The sequence below is a fragment of the Oncorhynchus clarkii genome, chromosome 9 (genome assembly GCF_045791955.1).
Source record: "Oncorhynchus clarkii lewisi isolate Uvic-CL-2024 chromosome 9, UVic_Ocla_1.0, whole genome shotgun sequence".
Taxonomy (NCBI): domain Eukaryota; kingdom Metazoa; phylum Chordata; class Actinopteri; order Salmoniformes; family Salmonidae; genus Oncorhynchus; species Oncorhynchus clarkii.
Window position 1 is genome coordinate 52,394,627 of NC_092155.1, and position 18,315 is coordinate 52,412,941.

General features: G+C 41.6%; 1 protein-coding gene across 3 annotated transcripts in view; it reads right to left on the bottom strand.

Annotated features, from left to right (window-relative positions):
- The window catches only part of LOC139416523 (contactin 3a, tandem duplicate 1), a 105,715-nt gene that overhangs the window by 14,596 nt on the left and 72,804 nt on the right, over nucleotides 1-18,315 (bottom strand). For all 3 annotated transcript variants that reach the window (XM_071165225.1, XM_071165226.1, XM_071165224.1), the window contains 2 exons: nucleotides 6,039-6,166; nucleotides 1,124-1,299 (listed from right to left, as the gene is read on the bottom strand). In XM_071165225.1, the coding sequence (XP_071021326.1) occupies nucleotides 1,124-1,299; nucleotides 6,039-6,166 (304 nt within the window). The remainder of the gene's footprint in view (nucleotides 1-1,123; nucleotides 1,300-6,038; nucleotides 6,167-18,315) is intronic.

Sequence of the window (18,315 nt, forward strand, 5' to 3'; positions counted from 1 at the left end):
CCAGGTCTTGACACAATAGCCAAAAGAAGAAGACCAAATCTACACTGGCTTGAAAATCTATGGCATAATCTTAAGAATGTCTGTCAAGCAACGATCAACCATCAAATATTGTACAACCCAGGTGTGCAAAGCTCTTAGAGACTTACCCAAAAAAGACTCACAGATGTAATCGCCGCCAAATGTGTTTCTACAAAGTATTGACTCATGGGAGTGAAGACTTATGTAAATGAGATATTTCTGTGTTTACATTTCCAACACGTGTTTTCAATGTCATTATGGGATATTGTGTGTAGATGGGTGAGAATTGTTTTATTTTTGATCCTTTTGTAATTCAGGCTGTAACACAACAACATTTGGAATACGTCAAGGGGTATGAATACTTTCTGAAGGCACTGTACCTCCAACAAAGATAATGTTTGATGAACAGAACTATTTAACCTTTATGAAATTACTCATTGCATTTAAGACACACTTTTCTGCAACATGTCAGCTTTGTGTCAAGTGATTAGTGCAGGGAGTCAAGCGCTCAAATGAAGCCATGAGGCAAACACAATTACACAACTAATGGCATTGCTGATGAGCCGAAGGAATATAGAACAAACTGTGGGTAGTAAGCAGCCAAGATATTATAATTGCTTTTCTAATTAAAGAGAAATACATTCAACTGTAGATGACCAAATGTAATGTTTGACTGAGCATTGAATCGACAATTCCTTAGGCAGCAGTTTTCTCAAAGGAGTAGTTGTTATCAACAATTGGAACAGGCAAACAGGCAGACCCCTCTTGTTAATTGCAAAAACAAATTTGATATGATTCATGAATGAAAACCATTCAATACACTTCCTCTAGTCCATTCACTATATATCAACAGTAAAGTATTCATTGTTGTACTGTATATGTTATTGTGCTCATAACATAATGCTGTAAAAAGGTCTACTCTGCCCTTGGTAATTTTGCATCATATAAACATACACAGTAAAAATAAATTAATATGATCAACTGTATGTAATTGGATTGCAAATCACAAGTGACAACCACATAAATAAGTCAAGTAATTATAAAAGGTCATCATAGTAGACTTAATTCAAACACATGAGTGTAAGGCAGACTCAAAAGCACTTACTCCGCCAACTTTCTCAAAGTAGCCCCCGTGGTTTCCAAAGTGGATGAGCTGTTCGTTGAAGAACCAGGTGAATTTCAAATCGAGCGTGGGGTCATGGGAGACTTGGCAGGGGAGGACGATGCTCTCGCCCACCGTCACGTCCAAATGCCCAGCTGGGCTGGTGATAATGGTTGTCTCTGCAAGAGACAAAAACAAGTTTAGCTACCTGGGCCAGACAGAAACAGCGGGGCACTTCTCTTATCACTATCAACTTTGTTCTGCCTATTTACATTGACAAAATGTATATACGTGTATTATAGCACTATTGGGTTTCGTTTGAGTCCATTCTACTGTTTTTTCTTTGGAGGCATGGGGCTATTCTGGTGTCTTGTTAACTCCGGGACTGTTATACCTCTGAGATTGTGATTATTGTGCTTTGTTCCTGTAAAATAAATGGGCATTATCGTGTCCGATAACACTTTATTTGGATTGTCCATCTGTAGATGCTCTACAGACTATCAGTAACATTTCAACCTTCTGTCTACTAACCCTAACCATAACCCTAACCTTAACCCTAGCTCTTATTCTAAACCTAACCTTAGCAAGTAGTTGCTTATCAACAGATAGTTTATTGATAGTATGACCATCTGTAGAGCATCTACAGATGGACTATCCAAATAAAGTCTGACCTCTCCAAACCACTTAGTATTTCATCCAAACGACTTAGTATCTTGTCCAACTGACTTTGTATCTCGCCCAAATGACTTACCTTAAGTTGTTATGCCAGTTGTGCTTCTGTTGTGCTTTCAGACCGTGTAATGATGGCTGTAATGGTCACGGATTCCATCCATTAATATGATTATGCATTGACAGTTTTTTGATAGCCTACAGCGGGGCTGCTTGTGATTGCCAACTTGTAACAGATGCCCATATAGCTAGCTGATGATTCATTTTCATCATGGACCTGTCTAATAAGGGCTCTAGGAGCCCATGTGAACGCCAAACGTTCTTGACTGAAGTGGATGCAGTCATTAACACTAGGGCCGCTTGGCTTCTCAGTATACAAGTACCCGCTAGAGAACGTGCCTCTAGCTTAGGCATACTGTATCGTTATCAACCAAAAAGAAATACCACAGTAACAAAATATTACTTGACTGTGTTAAAAATCCAAATCTTGGAATAAAAAACTATTTGTTCAATTTGATTTATAGATTTGATTTAGCTGAAATATCACAAGGAACTCGAAAGTAGTAGAGCCCAGTAACAGCTTCTTTATATAAAGAAAATAGAAAAATATCATCTCAACTTGTGGCTGTAATGTTCACTGAATGGACAGCGGCTGTCTAGACAGCTATGGAAATCTCCTGTTCAGGCGTTGGCTCATATTGTCATCCTTTCTCATACACTGAATGAGAATGAACAGTGTAAGTGGCTTTAGCTGTCACTGTTTGTTCAAACTATAACCACAAGTCACTTACACAAAGTAATGCATCACTGAAGAAACTAAGACACCACACAAACCCATTCCTCTGCACGCCTCCATTTCCACAGGTCAGTCCGGAGTCTATAATTTGGTTCCATTTGGCTAAACAAAAAGCCCTCCTATTTCAACCACAGCATGGTGGTATGCTGCATAACAACCTAATCTTTGCTCTGGCTCTTTTGAGTGTCTTTTCCACTTTGGCAGTGCAGTGAGATACGCAGGGCTGAGTTTCCATACAGCAAGCCCCAGCTGAATTATGCATGGGTGTCATAAGCGTCTAATGGACAGAGAATCAGACACTGCATGTCAGATGGTGTTTAAGGTCTCTATACGTTACGCTGTCAAAACAGCCCAGTGAGTCATCTCACACCCCCTAGGGTGCATTCCAGGTGAGGCTATGAATGAATGCCCTATGAATGAATGTCTCAAGACAAAAAAAAAATGAGGAGACTTCATAACACATTCATAATCCCTACATGCTGCATTGATAAGCCGTGTTTATGTCAACAACCGCAAGTCAATATTTTTGTTATGTCACAGTACTGTCCTTTACACTGCAACTATGAACACGCGGCTCTTGAAATAATGTATGTACTGCTTATGTACTGCTTATGAATGTGTTATGGTTATGAATGTGTTATGACGTTCTTATGTAGGTACCCTTCAAATAAGCTGTTATCTAAATGAGAATGAAGATTTCCAACTGCTACCTATTGAGTTCGGAAATATGGAATCATTTGAACACATTTTGACATGCGTGTTTCAATGTCATCCAGCTTACATTTTGCTAGTGCATTACTTTACTTGACAATGAAAAGGGTATCATGGTTTCTCTCTTCATTGTCATCTCATTGATTTCTTGTTGCTAACATGGTATGGACGAACCACTATCAATCCAGGATAATTATACAGGATATCAGGGCTGTGCACAGACCATTCGGAGGTCAAATTTCCTCGGCATAAACATCACGGAGAAACTGAAATGGTCCACCCACACAGACAGTGTGATGAAGAAGGCAGCTGAAGAAATTGTTCTTGGCACCTAAACCCTCACGAACTGTTACAGATGCACAATTGAGAGCATCCTGTCGGGCTGTATCCCCCGCCTGGTACGGCAACTGCAGGGCTCTCAAGAGGGTGGTGCGGTCTGCTCAACGCATCACTGGGGGCAAACTACCTGCCCTCCAGGACACCTACAGCACCCGATGTCACAGGAAGGCCAAAAAGATCATCAAGGACAACAACCACCCGAGCCACTGCCTGTTCACCCCGAAGGCGAGTTCAGTACAGGTGCATCAAAACGGGGACCGAGAGACTGAAAAACAGCTTCTATCTCAAGGCCATCAGACTGTTAAAATAGCCATTACTAGCACATTAGAGGCTGCTGCCTATATACATAGACTTGAAATCACTGGCCACTTTAATAAATGGAACACTAGTCACTTTAATAATGTTTACATATTTTGCATCTCAAATGTATATTGTATTGTATTCTATTCTACTGTATCTTAGTCTTTGCCACTCTCTTGTCTATGCCACTCTAACATTGCTTGCCCATTTATTTATATATTGTTAATTCCATTCCTTTACTTAGATTTGTGTGTATTTGGTATATGTTGTGAAATTGTTAGATATTACTGCACTGTCGGAGCTAGAAACAGAAGCATTTCGCTACACCCGCAATAACATCTGCTAAACACGTGTATGTGACCAATACAATTTAACTTAAATTAATTGACTACAATCATAATTCTCTACTGTGTCTGCAATTGATCATTGCGAATGTAGCTAGAAGATGATGTAAATCAGCTATCTAGTTAGCTAGCTAGTTATAGCTATACTGTCAAAACAATCTAACTAGTCTTTACTTGGTTTTAGTTTGTTGGTGACATCAGCCTTTTTGTTTTGTCCCCTGGCGACAGAAGGGCAGAGGGGATTTGTGAGATTAGCTAGTTTTATGGTCAATTCAGATACATTAAAAAAAGCTTTTTCCTCATAGGGCAAAAGGACAGGTTCTCGAGCACCACTAGGGGCCTAACTGTGCACATTCCTGCAGGGTATGTCTCTCCATAAAATAACAGCCAGACACTTATTGTAGATTATATAAGTAGTTGATTGTAGCATGGTGCTAGCAATGGTAAAATTAAGAGTTTGATTCTTGTATTGCACCATGTAGACAGATCACTCACTCTGCTAATAGTGGGATCCGAACTTGAGAAACACACACATAACTTAAACTTGAATGTGAGACTTGCATTGATGTTAAATTGTATATCTGAAACTCAGTTTGAGTTAAGGGCAAATATGGACATATGGGTACGTGCCCATATCTCAAGCCCTGAATGTGAATGTACTATTACAGGGAAAATCCACTCAAAAACGATGTATTGAATTTTGACTCATCATGATTTTTAAAAAAAACTATTTTAGTCCTTATTTGGACAGATTTTCCAAGAGTCATGATGATGTGGCTGGTGACACTTTGCTTCTTGAAAGTCCAACATCTTGAAAACTTGACTGCTGACATGCAAAACATTTGCGGCTGTATCAACAGTGGACTAAGTGGGGGGGGGGGGGGGGGGGGGATCCCTTTAAGCAAAGATGTGCATTACTTTTACTGACTGTGGCTGATATTGATTTCTTTCAAACGGGACTGGCTGGATTTCATGAATATAGTCTACAAAAATCACCTGTAAAATATACACTATGTAAGATACTGCCATTCTTAGAGGCAAAAGGGCTGAAAAAAGGAAATGAAAGCAGTTTCTATACCAAACAATTTGCAATTCATAAATTGTGAGGAATCACCAAAAGGCATTTTAATAGAGCACTGTTGTTGACTCTGCTCTTTAGAAGGGCTTGGAAATCCATTGCCTTGCAGAAGCGGGTGATTTAAATAGATTTAACTCTTAAACAAACAGAGCATGGCTATTAGATACCCCAGGAAGGTATGAATTAAACATTAAGCCATAGCAATGCAATGAATCTTAAATCCAATGCTAACTCTGAACATGCCCAATCAACTAATTGTATGTTTGTGTGGTACATGGAAACTATCTGTTATTGTATCATCAATCCTTACATGGCTCTGTAGTCTGGTTCCTCTAATGAGACACTTGTTCATGGATAGTGCAGATAGTTATCTTCTATTGCCAAGGAAAACATTGGTCCCTTTCTTCATGCTCTGGTGATGTAAAAAGTCATACAATTCATTTTGTCCTGTTCCAAAATACCTCCTCTTCTCCAATAGTGCAGGGTCATTATATTAACCGAATTAAAAACTCTAAGGGTCCTACTCTCAACTAATATCAAACAACCAAACCTACTCGTGAAGCCTGCAGTACAATCTGCTGCTGCAAGCATCCAGTCAGCATTTTTTTTTTTTTAAATGTACATCTTAATGCAAGGATTAGAGAAATGGAGAGCCATCTCAAGGAGTGGAAGTAGAGATACCTTTAACCAAAAGACTCCCAGCACTGCTTGCCACTCCAAACTGGTTCCTTGCCACGCAGGTGTAGAGGCCGACATCCATTTTGGTAACGTTTGCTATTCGAAGACTTCCATTGTCCAACACTGAGACTCTAGAAATGAATTAAAAAAAATGAATGTCAATATCTTAAGTCATACTACACTGATAGTTGTCACAGAAACTGTAATCCAACTAAGGCCTGTTTCTGAAGATCTGAGAATGCTATTATTGATGAGTGGGTGAAATATATACAGAGATTGAACAAATAAAATAAAGTAACATTTGTGACCATTGTGACTATTTCACCTGCATTGAAACTATTATTTTAAACATTGTTCTAAATCTTCAGTGAGGAGTGAAACCATTCTGTTCTCTTCACAGATCCAGACCTCAAGGGCTGCAGTTTCTGCTGGTTATATCACCCTTGCCATTGAATCATCAGTTTCAATAGATCTAACCAGTTGTGTGTCTATTAGTCAGAACAGTGAGATGTTTTATTGATCAATGAAAAGAGAACCAGTGGTATTGCTGCTGTGGCTCAGACTGGAGCTGTGCACCCCTGCCCTTGACCATCAGGTACCATGACAACAGTCCATAGTTAAAGGTATAGTCAGCCATACACCAAGAAAACAGCAATATCGGGCCTACTTACGCAATAACTATGAATGTGAATTGCAAGGCCAAAAGTCTCTGCAGTTTTGGTCCAGCAGCTAACACGTTGCGTGAATCACACCCATGCACATCTTTCTTTTGTGTGAGTGCAAGAGCTTGCAACGTGCTCATCTGCAATATCTGCAGTTCATCTTGCTGCTTGTGGCACTGTCATATCACTATGTTTAAAGCTTTTGTATAAACACTGGTGCCACAGATCTAAAGCCACACATCTGCTGGTCAGAGTGATATGTAATGAAAGGCTTATGAAGATGTAGTTTGTTAAAAGCCAACTGAACTCATCTTAGGTAGCAACCATATTGATGATGAAAAAAATAACCAATAACCTAATGCAGAAGACAAATGATTGAAACAAATAACTAAATGGTAAGGCAGATTATGTGTGATCTATAATGTGTAAATTGCAGAAGATTGCCTGTGCAAACACTAAATACACAGGATATTAAGTATATTCATGTGAACGGAAGTAAGTTGCTTAGGTGAATTAAGTGATGTGTTCCGACCTGATCATCTGAACTAGTACTAGCGTTTCATTGTCATATTCTGATAATACCTTCCGCTATTAAATCAATACGTAAGATTCCTGCACATCCCTGCTCTAAGCAGCTCTCTCAGCATCAAAACTGCTCAAGAGGTGTGATGAGTCTCACCAATGCCCTATGCACATTAAAAAGGCTTTCAGAGGAAGTGAAGCTGCACATTCTTAAAAAGACACAGCTCTCAAAAGATATCCCTTAGCATACAGGATAGCTATCCTTTCCCAAACAATCAAATATGACCTGCTAAGCTCACCAGAATCAAATGGCATTAGTCAATTTCTATAACTAGGCCGCTGGGAGAGGGAAGCACTTCCTCTAACTTTATCAGAGGGTTTCCAATGAAATGGACCAGAATAAAGAGTTATGGATATGAGATTTCACTTGGAGAAGACTTGACATTATACTGCAAACTGCACAGTGCAGACTTCCTCATCTTTCAAAGTGGAATAGAATATAAAGATGCAGCCCATATTTAAGGAGAGTTTCCACTCTATGAAATTACTTTTCTTTGCCCTCCCTTTCTTCAAGGGCACAACAGCAATTAAGGTATACGGGGACTGTTGTGAATTTCGTACAAAATCACAGTTTGGGATAAATATATGTTTTTCTCTCTGTTACTGGATGGTGTTAAAGTTAAAATCCTGGACATATTATTTATCACTACTAAACTCGCATTTATTTTCTGCAAACTTAACATGTGTAAATATTTGTATGAACATAACAAAATTCAATCACTGAGACATAAACTGAACAAGTTCCACAGGCATGTGACTAACAGAAATTGAATAATGTGTCCCTGAACAAGGGGGGGATCAAAATCAAAAGTAGCAGTCAGTATCTGGTGTGGCCACCAGCTGCATTAAGTACTGCAGTGCATCTCCTCCTCATTGACTGCACCAGATTTGCCAGTTCTTGCTGTGAGATGTTACCCCACTCTTCCACCAAAGCACCTGCAAGTTCCCGGACGAATGGCCCTAGCCCTCATCCTCCGATCCAACAGGTCCCAGACGTGCTCAAGGGATTGAGATCCGGGCTCTTCGCTGGCCATGGCAGAACACTGACATTCCTGTCTTGCAGGAAATCACGCACAGAACGATCAGTATGGCTGGTGGCATTGTCATGCTGGAGGGTCATGTCAGAATGAGCCTGCAGGAAGGGTACCACATGAGGGAGGAGGATGTCTTCCCTGTAACGCACAGTGTTGAGATTGCCTGCAATGACAACAAGCTCAGTCCGATAATGCTGTGACACACCACCCCAGATCATGACGGACCCTCCACCTCCAAATCGATCCTGCTGCAGAGTACAGGCCTCAGTGTTGTTGCCGGTGATGTCTGGTGAGGACCTGCCTTACAACAGGCCTACAAGCCCTCAGTCTAGCCTCTCTCAGCCTATTGCGGACAGTCTGAGCACTGATGGAGGGATTGTGCGCCCCTGGTGTAACTCGGGCAGTTGTTGTTGCCATCCTGTAACTGTCCCGCAGGTGTGATGTGCGAATGTACTAATCCTGTGCAGGTGTTGTTGCATCAGCTGTCCGTGGTAACTCCCTGTAGCGCTGTCTTAGGCGTCTCACAGTACGGACATGGCAATTTATTGCCCTGGTCACACCTGCAGTCCTCATGCCTCCTTGCAGCATGCCTAAGGCACGTTCACGCAGATGAGCAGGTACCCTTGGCATCTTTCATTTGGGGGTTTTCAGAGTCAGTAGAAAGGCCTCTTTAGTGTCCTACGTTTTCATAACTGTGACCTTAATTGCCTAAGCTGTAAGCTTCTGTAAGCTGTTGTAAGCTGTTGTAAGCTGTTAGGGTCTTAATGACAGTTCCACAGGTGCATGTTCATTAATTGTTTATGGTTTATTGAACAAGCATGGGAAACAGTGTGTAAACCCTTTACAATGAAGATCTGTGAAGTTATTTGGATTTTTACAAATTATCTTTGAAAGACAGGGTCCTGAAAAAGGAACGTTTCTTTTTTTGCTGATTTTACATCCCCAATACAGACCCTGGCTTGGAGAGTTAGAGTGCGGTATGTATCAAAACGAATTCCAAAGATGTAAGCAGAAAGCAGTCATTCTCAGAACTAACCATGTGGAATTATTCGATTGACTTGGGGAAACATGTTAAAGTGGGTAACAACCAATTATGTACACAGCACCAGTCAAAAGTTTGGACACACCTACTTATTCTGTCAAGGATTCCCCCGGTACTGCTGCTCATTTCGTTCACCAGCTCCGGAGGTCTACATCACTGGCCTTCTAGTCGTCACTGAACTGGATTGATCACCACTAACCCCGGACTGTGTTGTCTCATTATGCACACCTGGTTCCCATTCCCCGTAATTAGTAGGTTATATATGTGCCCTCTGTTCCCCATTGTCCTTGTCAGTTATTGTTACCATGTCCGTTGGTCCTGTGTCACCTGTGCTGTTGTATTGGCTTCCATGCTACGTGTTATGGTGCACTTGTTTTACGGGACTCGTCCCGTGTATTATTTAGAGGTTTACACCTCGCTCATTTCTTTGGGTCGAGTAAATAAAAATCCCTATTACGTATTCCTGCGCCTGTCTCCAATCCTTAGACATTGTGATACAATATATATATATTTTTTAAATGTTAAAACTATTTTTTACATCCCTGCTGGGATGGGGTATCACTGCAGAATGCTGTGGTAGCCGTGTGCCTTGAATTCTCAATAAATCACTGACAGTGTCACCAACAAAGCACCCCCACACCATTCTCACCTCCTCCTCCATACATCACAGTGGTAACCACACATGCGGAGATCATCCATTCACCTACTCTGTGTCTCACAAAGACACGGAGGTTGGAACCAAAAATCTCAAATTTGGACTCATCAGACCAAAGGACAGATTTCCACCAGTCTAATGTCCATTGCTCGTGTATCTTTGCCCAAGCAAGTCTCTTCTTATTCGTGTCCTTTAGTAGTGGTTTCTTTGCAGCAATTCAACTATGATTGACGCAGTCTCATCTGAATAGTTGATGTTGAGATGTGTCTGTTACTTGTACTCCACGAAATATTAATTTGGGGTGCAATCTGAGGTGCAGTTAACTCTAATGAACTTATCCCCTGCAGCAGAGGTAATGCTGGGTCTTCCTTTCCTGTGGCGGTCCTCATGAGAGCCAGTTTCCTCATAGCCCTTGATGGTTTTTGCGACTGCACTTGAAGAAAATGTCAACATTTCTTGACATTTTCTGGATTGACTGACCTTCATGTCTTAAAGTAATGATGGACTGTCATTTCTCTTTGTTATTTGAGCTGTTCTTACCATAAAATGGACTTGGTCATTTACCAAATATGGCTATCTTCGGTATACCACCCCTACCTTGTCACAACACAACCGAGTAGCTCAAACGCATTAAGAAGGAAAGAAATCCCACAAATTAACATAGAGAATGCCAGAGTGTGCAAAGCTGTCATCAAGGCAAAGGGTGGCTACTTTGAAGAATCTCAAATATAAAATATATTTTAATTTGTTTAACACTTTTCTGGTTACAGCATGATTCCATATGTGTTATTTCGTAGTTTTGAAGTCTTCACTTTAATTCTACAATGTAGAAAATAGTAAATATAAAGAAAAATCCTGGAATGAGTAGTTGTGTCCCAACTTTGACTGGTACTGTATACCCAGATGACTGATGGGGGGGGGGGGGGGGGGCGCTGTTTTGAAGCCTCTGCGCTGCCCTTGTTGTACTCCTCCACCATCGTAAAATAATATTTTGGAAGATATAGATATGCATTTATTAATGTCTACATTCATTTTTGCCAAGTATATTCTATTACATACACCTTAATGCACATATGTCAGAGTCAAGGCCCGCGGGCCACATCCGGCCCGCAAGAAGGTTTTTTACGGCCCCTGGGATGATCTTGATTTATTATTAGAACCGGCCCGCAGCAAGCCGGCAGCCCGCAGATCTTTTACACGCACCAATACTACATTTCCCACAATGCAAAGGTGACGCACCGAGCAGTAGGCTGCTTCATTTCAATATTTATTGGCACAGCAGTCGTCAGCATCACAGTAAAATTAACTTTCAGATACCCATCAAAAATGGCAAAACGGAAGGTGGATACTGAGAACCGGGGGTTTCAAACAAGGTGGGAGTCGGAGTATATGTTCACGAAGGTAGCTGGAAAACCTGTGTGTCTTCTGTGTGGAGAAAGTGTGGCGGTACTGAAAGAGTATAATCTGAGACGACATTATGAAACGAAACACGCGGACACACACGCGGACGCAACTGTCAAGGCCAGTTTTATTTTGGCAGAAGAGATCGCTAAATCAGCCCGGCCATTTACGGAGGGGGATTTCATCAAAAACTGCATGATTAAAGTTTGTGACGAAGTTTGCCCAGAAAAAAGGCAACTCTTTTTAAATGTGAGTCTGAGCAGAAACACCATTGCCGAGAGAGTAGACCAGTTGTCCATCAATCTAAAAGAGCAGCTTGTGAAAAAGGGAAAAGATTTTATTGCATATTCCTTGGCTGTGGATGAGAGCACCGACATTTCTGACATTGCCCAGTTGTCAATTTTCATCCGCGGAGTGGACTCCAACCTAAGCGTGACAGAGGAGTTTTTGGCTTTACGTCCTATGCATGGCACAACTACGGGGCATGATTTGTATGAAGAGGTGTCAAGATGTGTAAATGAGATGGAGCTGCCTTGGGAAAAACTCGTGGGTTTGACAACCGACGGAGCACCTGCGATGTGTGGACACAGGAGCGGACTGGTGGCGAAGATACGGGAAAAGATGCAAGAGGAAAACGCGACAGGTGAGCTGACAGCTTATCATTGTATCATACACCAGGAAGCGTTGTGCGGTAAAGCCTTGAAAATGGAGCATGTAATGAGCATCATCACGCGCACAGTTAACTTTATCAGAGCCAAAGGTTTGAATCACCGCCAGTTCAAGGCATTTCTGACGGAGTTAGAAACGGAGCATGGTGATTTGCCTTATCACACAGAGGTGCGATGGCTAAGCCAGGGAAAGGTGCTTCAAAGATGTTTCGAGCTTCGTGAGGAGATTTGTCTGTTCTTGGACAGCAAAGGGAAAGACACAACACAACTCCGAGACGAAATGTTTCTGTGTGAAATGGCTTTTCTGTGTGACATTACGAGTCATCTGAATGCAATAAACTTGCAGCTGCAGGGTCGGGATCGTGTCATCTCTGATATGTACAGTACAGTGAAGGCATTTAAAACCAAACTGACTCTGTGGGAGACGCAGATGCGGAAAGAAAATTTGAGCCACTTTCCCAGCTGCCAGACCATGAAAGAGAAGCTCTCTACCAGTGCGTTCCCGAGCACACAGTTGGCTGATAAAATAGGTATGCTTGCCGCTGACTTTCGACGCCGATTTGCTGACTTTGAAGCACAAAAAAGCAGGTTGGAACTGCTCGGTAACCCATTTGCTGTTGACGTGGAAAGCTCACCACCAAACCTCCAAATGGAGTTGATTGACCTCCAATGCAATGATGCACTGAGGGCAAAATATGCGGCAGTGGGTGCTGCGGAGTTCGCCCGTTTCCTCCCCGGCACAATGCCCCAGCTGCGCATCCAGGCTGCTCAAACGTTGTCTATGTTTGGCAGCACATACCTGTGTGAACAACTGTTTTCTTTGATGAACCTGAACAAAACATCACACAGAAGTCGACTTACTGCTGAACACCTCCACTCAATTCTGAGGATTTCTTCAGCTCAGAGCCTTACCCCGAACATTGATGAACTTGTGGAAAAGATGGGACACCACCAAGTATCACCCTCAACCTCAAACAAGTGAACATTACTGTGCAATCACATATTTAGAGTTTTTACTCAGTTCAAGTTTAAAAGTTAAAATTTAATATTTGTTTTCACTGCATGTTACTTCTCCTTAAACAAAGTGTTGTTTTTGATTAATAGATTTTTGCACTTTATTTTTTTGTATTTCAATCCAATTATATTTTAAAAATATTTCAGTTGAGTGGATGATAGAAAATTGCTATTATTGTTTTTTCTTTGAAGTAAATTTAGCCCACTTTTGCTAAAATAGAAAATATAGTCTACTGATGGTGCCTTGAATACCGGTTTCTTTCATTTAATGTTCATGTTATGGGGATATTTATATAAAGGAAATTTGTCTTTTGTGTCTGTTGAAAATTAAAGATTACTGACAGAGCCATAAGAAAATATTGCTTTATTTATCTGATCATATTGTAATATATTTGTTAGGTTTTCAGTAGGTTCAATTAGGTTCACTAGACTATATGCGTCATTTAAAAATTTTTCAATGAACATTCGAACAGTCCGGCCCTCGTCTTGTAGCTGATTTTTTTATTTGGCCCTCCGTCCATTTGACTTTGACACCCCTGCCTTAATGCATTCTTTAAAATGAATTATGGGAATTGAACATAATTTTTTAAATAAAAAAACACTGTCCCTTAAAGTAGAATTTTGTGAGAGTACTAACGTTACAGTCCCTACTACAACAAATAAATACTCAAATATATCTAATTTCAAACATTCAAACATTTAATTGAAATACTGTACAATTCCATTCATTCTTATGGAGGACTGCTCCTTCTGAGTACCACCAATATGGCGGAGGTGGCTTCAAAGCCTCTCATTGGCAAATACATACTGTAGCATCAGCCATCCAGGGTTTATATTCATAATTGGCTGAAACTAAAGGTGATACCACACTCCAGAGCACTATGTAGGACCTAGGCTATCAGCTACATGAAATAAATCAAATAATGTGGCAGTCAATCACGGATTACAAAAAGAAAACCAGCCCAGTCACGGACCAGGATGTCTTGCTCCAAGGCAGACTAAATAACTTTTTTGCCCGCTTTGAGGACAATACAGTGCCACTGACACGGCCCGCAACTAAAACATGCGGACTCTCCTTCACTGCAGCCGACGTGAGGAAAACATTTAAACGTGTCAACCCTCGCAAGGCTGCAGGCCCAGACGGCATCCCCAGCCGCACCCTCAGTGCATGCGCAGACCAGCTGGCTGGTGTGTTTACGGACATATTCAATCAATCCCTATCCCAGTCTGTTGTTCCCACATGCTTCAAGAGGGCCACCATTGTTCCTGTTCCCAAGAAAGCTAAGGTAACTGAGCTAAACGACTACCGCCCCGTAGCACTCACTTCCGTCATCATGAAGTGCTTTGAGACACTAGTCAAGGACCATATCACCTCCACCCTACCTGACACCCTAGACCCACTCCAATTTGCTTACCACCCAAATAGGTCCACAGACGATGCAATCTCAACCACACTGCACACTGCCCTAACCCATCTGGACAAGAGGAACACCTATGTGAGAATGCTGTTCATCGACTACAGCTCGGCATTTAACACCAAGGTGCCCTCCAAGCTCGTCATCAAGCTCGAGACCCTGGGTCTCGACCCCGCCCTGTGCAACTGGGTACTGGACTTCCTGACGGGCCGCCCCCAGGTGGTGAGGGTAGGCAACAACATTTCCACCCCGCTGATCCTCAACACTGGGGCCCCACAAGGGTGCGTTCTGAGCCCTCTCCTGTACTCCCTGTTCACCCACGACTGCGTGGCCACGCACGCCTCCAACTCAATCATCAAGTTTGCGGACGACACAACAGTGGTAGGCTTGAATACCAACAACGACGAGACGGCCTACAGGGAGGAAGTGAGGGCCCTCGGAGTGTGGTGTCAGGAAAATAACCTCACACTCAACGTCAACAAAACTAAGGAGATGATTGTGGACTTCAGGAAACAGCAGAGGGAACACCCCCCTATCCACATCGATGGAACAGTAGTGGAGAGGGTAGTAAGTTAAGTTCCTCGGCGTACACATTACAGACAAACGGAATTGGTCCACCCACACAGACAGCATCGTGAAGAAGGTGCAGCAGCGCCTCTTCAACCGCAGGAGGCTGAAGAAATTCGGCTTGTCACCTAAAGCACTCACAAGCTTCTACAGATGCACAATCGAGAGCATCCTGTCGGGCTGTATCACCGCCTGGTACGACAACTGCTCCGCCCACAACCGTAAGGCTCTCCAGAGGGTAGTGAGGTCTGCACAACGCATCACCGGGGGCAAACTACCTGCCCTCCAGGACACCTACACCACCCGATGTCACAGGAAGGCCATAAAGATCATCAAGGACAACAACCACCCGAGCCACTGCCTGTTCACCCCGCTATCATCCAGAAGGCGAGGTCAGTACAGGTGCATCAAAGCTGGGACCGAGAGACTGAAAAACAGCTTCTATCTCAAGGCCATCAGACTGTTAAACAGACACCACTAACATTGAGTGGCTGCTGCCAACACAGACTCAACTACAGCCACTTTAATAATGGGAATGGATGGGAAATGATGTAAAATATATCACTAGCCACTTTAAACAATGCTACCTAATATAATGTTACATACCCTACATTATTCATCTCATATGTATATGTATATACTGTACTCTATATCATCTACTGCATCTTTATGTAATACATGTATCACTAGCCACTAACTATGCCACTTTGTTTACATACTCATCTCATATGTATATACTGCACTCAATACCATCTACTGTATCTTGCCTATACCGCTCTGTACCATCACTCATTCATATATCTTTATGTACATATTCTTTATCCCCTTACACTTGTGTCTATAAGGTAGTAGTTTTGGAATTGTTAGCTAGATTACTTGTTGGTTATTACTGCATTGTCGGAACTAGAAGCACAAGCATTTCGCTACACTCACATTAACATCTGCTAACCATGTGTATGTGACAAATAAAATTTGATTTGATTTGATTTGATTTTACACAAAGCTCAAAAAGCATTGGAAAGAGAAAACCATTCATTGTAGGTTTTGTACAATACTTTTGTTGTGCTGATATGTGGGTATGTATGAAACATCAACATTGTAGGGTTTTCATCTCCTCATTGAGATACAAACATTACACTCTCTTCCTAATTTTTAGAGACTCTTTAGGAACTTATTGTGGTCTGTTTGGTTGAGAGGCTTACAGATGGATCATATTTTTGTTTAAGCAACAATGTGTGCTGTTTAACATAACAAAGAGGTCTAATTCGAATGGCAATTTTATAAAGCTATTTTGTGAGTTTTGTCCTTTCCGTTTTGGTCAGCATTGAAATTAAATGACTTGTAAGCCATTACGGTTAATGTCATAGCCCCAGCATAAGTACACACACAAATCCTGTTTAAGACGTGCCTGTGATGCGCAGTGCCAACGCTGCATGACTTGATTAAACAATCACAGCCCAAACTTGTTCTTGGTACATTTGCTCTCCTCTGGCCCAGAGCATCTACACATAATAATACCACAAAGATTAGAAAGAAGTATCTGTGTTATTAGGACAGTGAGATAGATTAGTAGTGTAGCACTCCTGCAATAACAGCGGTGCAGTCCTATCTAGATAAAGTGGAGAAGAATCCTTAAGAGACAAACAGGGGGAATTGGTTTGTGAAAGATGCAGCCATAACCCTAGCCAACTACTTTTTCTATACACATCTCTACTCTAGGATATTTCCTTGCTAAATCAAATATTTCTTAGGTGTCATTGATTTGATCCGTGAGCAGGTTAAAATTGCTCACACCAGGAATATACCTGTACAGAAATAAATACATATTGACCAAATTAATTTTTAGGAGCATTACTGAAGCATTACCATAGCAAAATACGAGTGCAATTTTGACACACCTCAATCTTTGGAACGATATTACTGCTAGAAGCCAGTTCAACCACAGCACCTCATTCTTGTTCCTGAGCGAGATGTATCAACCCAGCTATTTCTTCAAAGTAGCCTGGCTCCACCTGGTACAGGTTGGCAGAGGGAGGTGAGACTTCCAGGCCTTAGGATGGATATCCAGGAGATGCAGCACAAAAGCTGCTGAGGCAGTTAATACAATTAATCCCAGATCAAATAAGAAATGCAGACCCCTGCTGATTCTTCACATGCACCGGCAGATGTGCCCATGTTGTAATGTCTCCCGTTTGGCATTACTCTGTGAAAACGAAGATGCTATTGCAGGGAATGTGAAGATAATAATAACAATAGCAATAATTTGTGTAATTTCTATAGTGGTTTTCATAACAGAAAAATAAATGAATTGCCTAAAAAGCTAAATGCATGAGTATTGGCTACAACAATTAAAGCTATACAGTAGGTCAACCAGAGGTGAAGATCATATCACAAGGTAATGTTGACATTAGCATTGTAAAAAATGGATTATGTGCTTTAGCCAAATCCTCAGTTATTTGTTGTCGTGCCATATCTTATTTTCTTGGTATGACAACGAGCATGACAGATGAGCTGTCTACAGAACAAACTGATCTGCTACCAGGCTACATTGAAGTCAATCTATAGCAGACTTAGAGAATTATGTCTGGTGGATAGAATTATATATATACTTCTAGGGAGGATAGATTGTTACTGTGTGATTCTTTTCAATGTTCTCTCATCTCATGCCGGAGGTCACGACCACATACGACCCCTGGGGATTTGATTCCCAGATAAACCTCTTCTGACCGTTCATTCCTCTCTCGCCTGTCCCTGTCGCTCTCTATTCTAATCGGTGTATCTGAATAAACAGTCAAATATGTAAGGTGAACAGTATTCCGTTCTCATCCCGGCGCACACATAATTAGTGGCCAGATTTCATATATTGTAGGAATTCTGCCCAAGGCCAATGTTGTACTTACTGAATTACTGTGTGTACATGTGGGTGCATGTGTGAATCACAGGAGGTTGGTTTGGGGAGAACAGGCTTGTGGTAATGACTGGAGCGGAATCAGTGGAATGGTATCAAATACGTCAAAACACATGTTTTCCAGGTGTTTGATGCCATTCCATTAGAGCTGTTCCGGGACATTATTATGAGCCGTCCTCCACTCAGCAGCCCCCTGTGGTGTGAATGAGTCCTCATATTAAAAAATGTTTGGGCATGACCACGCTGGACCATGACACATTTATAGCACCTATCAATGAAAAAGGCCAAAGATCAATAAAAACTAAGACATCACCACTACATTGAATTTATGA